The sequence below is a fragment of the Misgurnus anguillicaudatus genome, chromosome 7 (assembly GCF_027580225.2).
Source record: "Misgurnus anguillicaudatus chromosome 7, ASM2758022v2, whole genome shotgun sequence".
NCBI classification, from domain to species: Eukaryota; Metazoa; Chordata; class Actinopteri; order Cypriniformes; family Cobitidae; genus Misgurnus; species Misgurnus anguillicaudatus.
Genome location: NC_073343.2, coordinates 33,392,014 through 33,399,391, shown reverse-complemented (window position 1 = coordinate 33,399,391; position 7,378 = coordinate 33,392,014). Strand labels below are relative to the sequence as shown.

The 7,378-nt window shown below is 39.6% G+C and overlaps 1 protein-coding gene across 2 annotated transcripts; it reads right to left on the bottom strand.

Moving 5' to 3' along the window:
• Window positions 1-214: 214 nt before the first annotated feature.
• foxa2 (forkhead box A2) lies at window positions 215-2,607 on the bottom strand. Of its 2 annotated transcripts, none has more exons than XM_055173172.2 (2): window positions 2,220-2,607; window positions 215-1,674 (listed from the first exon to the last, which is right to left on the bottom strand). In XM_055173172.2, exons 1-2 carry the CDS (start codon window positions 2,292-2,294, stop codon window positions 520-522), a joined length of 1,230 nt encoding a protein of 409 aa, XP_055029147.1. In that variant the 5' UTR covers window positions 2,295-2,607; the 3' UTR covers window positions 215-519. The 2 variants fall into 2 exon arrangements, with proteins under 2 accessions (XP_055029147.1, XP_055029148.1); XM_055173173.2 differs by lacking the exon at window positions 2,220-2,607 and adding an exon at window positions 1,994-2,157.
• Window positions 2,608-7,378: the final 4,771 nt, after the last annotated feature.

Sequence of the window (7,378 nt, the reverse complement as noted above, 5' to 3'; positions counted from 1 at the left end):
CAAATTCAATATAGCCTACATGTGTGGCTAATATAAAAGTGGGTTAAGTAAATGTATAAATATCGAAATACTGTTAATCAAATTGTTTATTATTATTAGCCTATTATTGTTTTTATTAATATTATTATTTACTACTACCGCTAATACTACTGTTGTTGTTGATAATGATGGTGTTGTTGACACAGGGTAAATAATTCAGAATCATTGCTCAAAATTGAGAAAAAAATTCAAATAACACTTTAATATAGATTCTGTTCTTGTCATCAACTACAAGAATACACATTTACAAGCCATAAATAAGTTTACACAAATGATTGAAGAGTTTCAATCCGTCCGCAGTCCTTCGGTGTGATTTGGTCCATATTCAAAAGCCGCCTCGAAGAGTTCATCACATTGTCAACATCCTTTTACAAAATAATTACTAATCAACATCTAAATTAACGAGAAACGCCAAAAAGTCAGCATACATATACACAAACATTTTACAAATGTACAAATTGTCACGAGGTCCGTGTGAGTTTAGGAAGAGTTCAGGATGGGCCTGGAGTACACACCTTGATAATAGGATGTGTCCGGCGAATCCAGGCCCGCTTTGCTCGCCATGGAGCCCATGGATAACGCGCCGGCCATTGGAGAGCCGTAACCGTAATGCATCACCTGTTCATATGCCTTTAGGTCCATTTTGTGATGCTGTTGCTCCGAGGACATGAGGTTGTTGATAGAGAAGGGGTGGTTGAAGGAATAGTGATGCTCCGGCTTCAGGTGTCCATCGTGCGCCAAAACTGAGTGATGTTGAGCCAGCAGGTGCTGCGCTTGAGAGGTCGGTGAGGCGGCGTGATCCGGGCTCAGACCCTGACCCGACTTCATGTCAGACAGGGACCTTTTGTGCTCGTTGCTGGACGAGTTCGAATGGGGAGACTCGTTCCCGTTGCAGCTCTCGGAACTGCTGTTTGATCCGCCCTCTGAAGTTTTTCGACCCGGCTCCTTGCCCATTTTCTTATCGCACTTGAAGCGCTTTTGCCTCCTCAGATAGCAGCCGTTTTCAAACATGTTTCCGGAGTCGGGATGGAGGGTCCAAAACGAACCCTTTCCCGGTTTATCCGGGGAGCGGGGCACTTTCAGGAAACAGTCGTTGAAGGACAGCGAGTGGCGAATCGAGTTTTGCCAGCGCTGCTGGTTCTGCCGGTAAAAAGGAAAAAGGTCCATTATCCACTGATAGATCTCGCTGAGGGTCAGCATCTTGCTGTGCGACTGCTGGATGGCCATAGTTATAAGAGAAATGTAAGAGTAGGGCGGCTTGGCGTGCGTGTAACTCCTCCGGTAGGTCTTCGGGTCCCTGGATCTGTTTATGTTTGACTGGCCGTACATGGGACTCATGGCATTCATATTGCTGTACGATGTTAAGGCGCTCATGGATGGCGCTTGCGCTGCCATGGGACTCATGGTCGGGCTAAGGGCGGCGCTCATGCCCGTCATACCCGCGCCCATGCCGGCCATGGCTCCAGTACCGGGCGACATCCCTGTCATGGAGGGACTCATGCCCGTGTTGACATAGGACATGTTCATGGTGTTAGCTGTCATGTTTGCGCTAGAACTCATTCCGGACATAGTCATATAAGTGTTCATGGAGTTCATTCCCAGTCCTGCGTTCATGTTTCCAACCGAGGTGTAGCACTGCAAAAGAAATCAGACACAATTATGAGTGATAGTATTATTAATCGTTTAATCGATATGGTTTAATCGTAACCCAAAAAAATTAAAAGAAATTGCAAATGTTGCTTAATGCTTCTTAAATCCATTGGTTAAAATTTAAAATAGATGCATACATGTAAAAGCTTATAATATTATAATTATAATAGGTTGATAATATAAGGCTATACAGGAAGACTTTCCCGTCTGCCTTACACTTTTTATTTTATTTGAATAAATATTTTAATAAAGATGAACTGCTAATTTCCTATCTGAACGTTCACTGTAGTCGAAATCTACAAACCCTTCAAATTACCGGCGCCCATTATTAGAAACGAAAAGTTTGGTTTGTATGTCAAGCAACTTTGTTAGGATAGCGCAGAAATGATGGGGGAGGATTTGGAGGAGCCTCAAGTCAATATTTGAACTCAAAGTTAATATTATCTCAGGGCTAATATTGAGTTGTATAAAACACGATCGTATTTCGACAAGGGCATAATATATATATATATAAATATCTTATATTTTACCTCAGGCTCTCCGTAGTAACTGCTCCAGTCTGCTGCTGCGTGTTCGTGTCCCTCCATTTTGACAGCACCGAGCATCCTGGTTAAAAGTTTCGCCGACTTTTCAAAACGCTTCCCCACGCGAGAAATGCTGTCGGTGCGTATCCTTTGGCAGCCAAAGGTGGTTGTCGGGGACCACGGGATACACTCGTGTCGTCGTCGTGCTCTCCTGCTGTCAAGGACTGGCGCATGTGTGTTTGTGTATCAGAGATGAGTGCGGCTGAAATGACGCCCGCTGCTGGCTCTTGACGCTGTGATATAGCTCTGTGCGCCCGGGCGAGCCTCCAATCCCTACTGCTTCATTCGGACCCTATTTGAATAATCTGCTCACACCTAGGCGTGAGACTTCTCCATTTGCCCCCCTATTGTACACCTGCGCAGCTTGAAAAGAGCAGCCCCATCTGAAAAGATTCATTATATCCTAATCTTATTGTATTCCGGCGGGAGAAAGGGGGAATAGGAATTTTGTCAGCAGTGGTTTGAAATCACATCCAGATAAAGTCTGAACGGATAACAACGCTTGTTGGATGAGATATAGATTATTCAATTGAGTCTTTTTTTTCTTGAATCGTTTAGAAAAATCATATATTGGCTATTAATAAAAATACACTTTTTTACTCCTCATTAAAAATGGGAAATATTATCACCCCCATAAGTTTTTCACATTTCTATTATTTCACCCCGTTTGTTTAATTGATCTCTGACAGCATCCTTATTTATTAAATCATATACTTATGCCTTTTATATAATTTTTTATGCATATTGCATAACTGAAACCGTACTTTTTACGGAAACTGTCAGATGGAGACGTGTGTTTATATTATGTTGTTTATTCTGAGATCATTTCGTCTATTTTGAATTTAATTTGTTTACCTGCTCTCTAGTTGATGTAACTAATAGCGGTACACAGTTTGCTAATGTAGGAGCAGGTCATCGCTGTTGATTCTGTACCAAGATCTGATTGCCTTCATTAAACAAAGTAGCCTAACATTTATCCACTTTGTTTGACTATCCACCATAGCCGGACTGCGAATGCTGATGGTTTCTTGCACAGAATGTGTCTCAAACGTGTCGTATCATGATATGAACAAATTAAATATATTTATGTTTTGATTTTTTTTTCTTTCGTTTTTGCCAGTTGAGTGCGCCCTCTCTTGGTGTACCAATTACAAGTTTACTTACCTACAGATCAGTATCAAATAATTTAATAAAATTGTATTTGTTAACACTTTGAAATAATGTCCGTGAGTAACTGCGTTTTAAATGCTTTACATGTCATACGTTAATAATTATAAAACTTTGATTTACATATTTGAAACTTTAATTTAACCCACGTATTTTCATATTTGATGTTCACCACTAATTCGTTAAACTTTATTTGCTATTGACTTAATAATGAAAATAATTCTAAAGTATTATGTGACGGTATACATTTTCGTTTATTATCCTATTCAATTTATTTATTTTTTTCATTTGTCTAGTTTATTTATTATTCTATTTAATTGGATATTTCTTTAAAAGATTATTGACTAGATACCAAATCTTATTTGATTTGACACGTGCCCTAATGGTGCACAATCTGTTTGAGTGCGTGTTTGTACAGCACATAAATACAATTTGCAAATATAATCTTAGTTTATTTAGACCTGTTAACGGTGTTTGATGTTGTCGTCAGAGATTTCAGATAAAATAAAAGTATTACCCAAACACATCTCACATGCAATGTTTAATTGAAGATATAGTAAAGCACTGTGTTGCAAATGCAAACATTGTTTTTTTTCCAGGAATGGTCAATGTCTGTTATTAGCTGTCCAGACACAACTTATTTATAAAGATGGCTCATCCTATGATTCTGGCATGTTTACTGCATTGTATTAGATATATTTTGTATTGGATTTATATTCAAAAATAATTTAATTTGAACGAATTTAATTCTGCTTGTTCATCTCCATCTTCAAATAAAATTTTGATCATTTCACATTTTTCAAGATAATTATTTGTAATTTCATTACAGATATAGTACGTTTATTTTATTTTTTTGACTAAACTATAGACAAAGTTGTTTTGATACCCAGAATCCTTTTCAGTCCACATGCTCTGAATATTGATTCAAGACATTGTTGTACATTGTACATTAACACTAAAAAACAACTTAATATGTAAATGAAATTATCAAAATCCTTAAGGCCAGTTTTAATCTGACAATATGACACACATTTAGATACTTCTGGATGGCTGTTTTAATGCCCTGCTGTATGGCACTATGTCCTTTTGGGTTATTTTGTTTAATGTTAATTATTAATAGACGAGGCACAGACTGTGAAAGCATTCTGTGTTGAAGGTCACTGTCTTGTATTTGGTGAAAATGCAAAAGGACCATGTCTTTGAGTAAACACACCACGTTGGAACATTGATCCATACTTTGTGCCCGATCGCCTCTGAACCTGTGTTGGTATACGTCAGCTGTTTTAAACCCATCAAGGACTAATACACACATGACACATGAATCAGAAGTGTGGATTGTTTATGCATTTCATTTCTTGAATGCCTAGTTTTATCTCTGTCTCGATCATTCATCATGCAATTCAACGTTCTCTACGTGTTGCAATGTGCTGTCACTGTGGGTGGCGTCTTGGTGATCCTCCTCAATCTCATACATTAGGGCCTGTATTCTCAGCAAATATTGCCATGGGATCTCTAAACACTGACCTCCATTCTCTTTTTTTGTTGCTAGGAATTCATGTTCGAGATCGTAGAGAGGTCAGGCTATTTTTAAGCTTTACCAGATATCTTCTATTTCTTCTCAAATGAGATTATAGGTAGACAGACAGACACACGTGCAGGGCTCCTCATTCTTTGGACAATATTATCCAAAAACATTTTTTATTAAATAAAAATGTAATTTTGGAAATAACAATATAGGCAATTATATTTTTGTTCAAGAAGCAATAACAGATGTGTGCTGTGAATATATGTTTACATTTCTTTAATGTCATTCAGATCCAACTTAAAAGTGTCTGCTTGATGTACATCAGACGTGAGGCTGAAGGATTTCCTTAAATTCCCTGCTTTTATTTGCAGGAATGTTAACTACAGAGGCCTGTAAACAAAATAATGTTTGTTTTCGTTGACTTTTTTACATTTGCACTTTTATTTATCCAATGCAATACAAATGAGCCAAGGGGTTAAGCTTAGGATTCAACTGTGTGAAACTGATAACTGGATCTCTCTCTCTTTTTTAAATGAAAGATGCAGAAATGTTTGCCGCACGGTCCCTGTGACGACAGTAAACATTCCAGAGCGAAACAGGGGTTTGTTCTGGCTATTATCTGCCACAGCTGTGACAACCCCTGTTGGCTGCAGGTTTGAGGCATGTTTACCTGGAAATGAATCTCAAAAGTAGTGCAACGGGGAATGCACACAACCCGACCCCGCTCGGATGCAAAGGGGAAAAAACGTAGGCCCACCATTGAAATGCCATTCAAAGCCGAAGGGGTGGTACGGAAGATATTGCACAGGGCTCGGGGTGCAAACATTGGCGTAAATGGGCTAAAGGACTTCCTCAAATACGCACGTTTTTTTGATATTGAGAAGTATTGGTTGTAGGGGAGCCCTGTAGTGCACTAGTGTTTGGTCTGTTTCCAAGGCTCACTGCAATACACTTCTCTTGTAATGCAAAAGGACCACAACACAATCATGCATACCTCAAATAAGGTGCCAATCCACATCCGGAGAGCCTTACTGAAGGGTCTCAAGGCATGAAATATCTCTGGACCGGGCACAAGTTAAAGGGGGTAATGGATGGAAAACAAAAGAAAGCCTCTCGAAGGCCTGAGATTAAATCTCTTAATTGATCAAATTAATGCGTTGTAATGCTCCGGCATGTCTGACAAACTATTACTCCTCGGTGGACAAAACGGTCCGGATTAAATCCGTTATTTTAATCCGTCCGTTTTAATGTACGCCGCGTCAAAAATGTAATTTCGCATAACCCTTCATTGCTATTCATCAGTGAGGGAACCGCAAAGTCAACACACGTTTTAATTACAAGCCAAAAGCAATTAAACGTGAGGACAAGCGTCAGTATGCTAATGAAACGGTGGGCTCCCGTGGGAAGAGCAGGTCTTAAATATCACCGCTATCAGTCCTGAGCGAGCACCAGGAGTTGCCATCCATCGTTCACACTCACCTGACACATTTTCACCTCTCGGCCGTCACGTCTAATGTAAACACGGCCCTGACTGAAATCAATTCATTAGGGAAAGTTATTAAAGGGGTGACAGCGTGTGTGACGTGAAGTTAGGAAGAGATTAACATTGTTTGTTGCCTTTCCAGTTTGGGAGGAAAGGAAACGCTCCTCATTTCTACGGTTAGAAAGTGTAGATTTTAGTATTTGTAAGTTAGTGTTAATAATGTCAAATCTTTAAATGACAAACAAAACCCCTTTAAGAAAACAGTCACGTTCAGTTTTACATCAGTCAGAAGATTTGACTGTTCCCATTTTCCATTATTCCAGTGTCTGTCAAGATGGCAGATGTCTTATCTGTATTCCGGGTTGAAAGGTGTCGCGAGTTTAGGATTGATGTTGCTGGTATGGAGGCTGACTTGAGTCTACACCAGACAACCATCACAGACAGCAAGAAAACTGTTTTTTTTTCACTTTCACTTGAAATTGAAAAGACATTTCCCTTGCTGAAAAGCTTGATGGTGTGGTTGGTTCAAGCTGGTCTTAGTTGGTCAAAGTTATCTTCAAACCTGGCCTAGCAGGTGCTCAGGTAGTTCTGTTTGCGGACCACCTGAAACCCCCTAAAACCAGACAACAGCTTAAACCAACAGTCTTTTATTTGTACTGATGTCTATCAGTGGTGGACGGTTTTCGAGGGCGCACGATGCGTACAATAGCCCGTAATGTGTGTGGTTCCTAATTTCAAAATATGCGTTCTGCGCGTCGAGTGATCCTATGTGCATCATGTGTCTTGTCAAAATAAGTGCCTGCTGCAGATGCGTCTAGGGTTTATAATAAAAGAGACGCTTGCGTTTGCCAGATACTCGCATAATCTCATGTGTAATCTGAGTTTACTGTTAAGGGAGCATCTCTTTTATCATTAACCCTTTAGACTCGT

Excerpts from the sequence above, each read along its gene's own strand:
- foxa2 (XM_055173172.2), bottom strand. The coding sequence starts at position 2,294 with ATGCTCGGTGCTGTCAAAATGGAGGGACACGAACACGCAGCAGCAGAC. Across the intron at positions 1,675-2,219 it reads GTTACTACGGAGAGCCTGAG|TGCTACACCTCGGTTGGAAA; the intron begins GTAAAATATAAG and ends TTTCTTTTGCAG.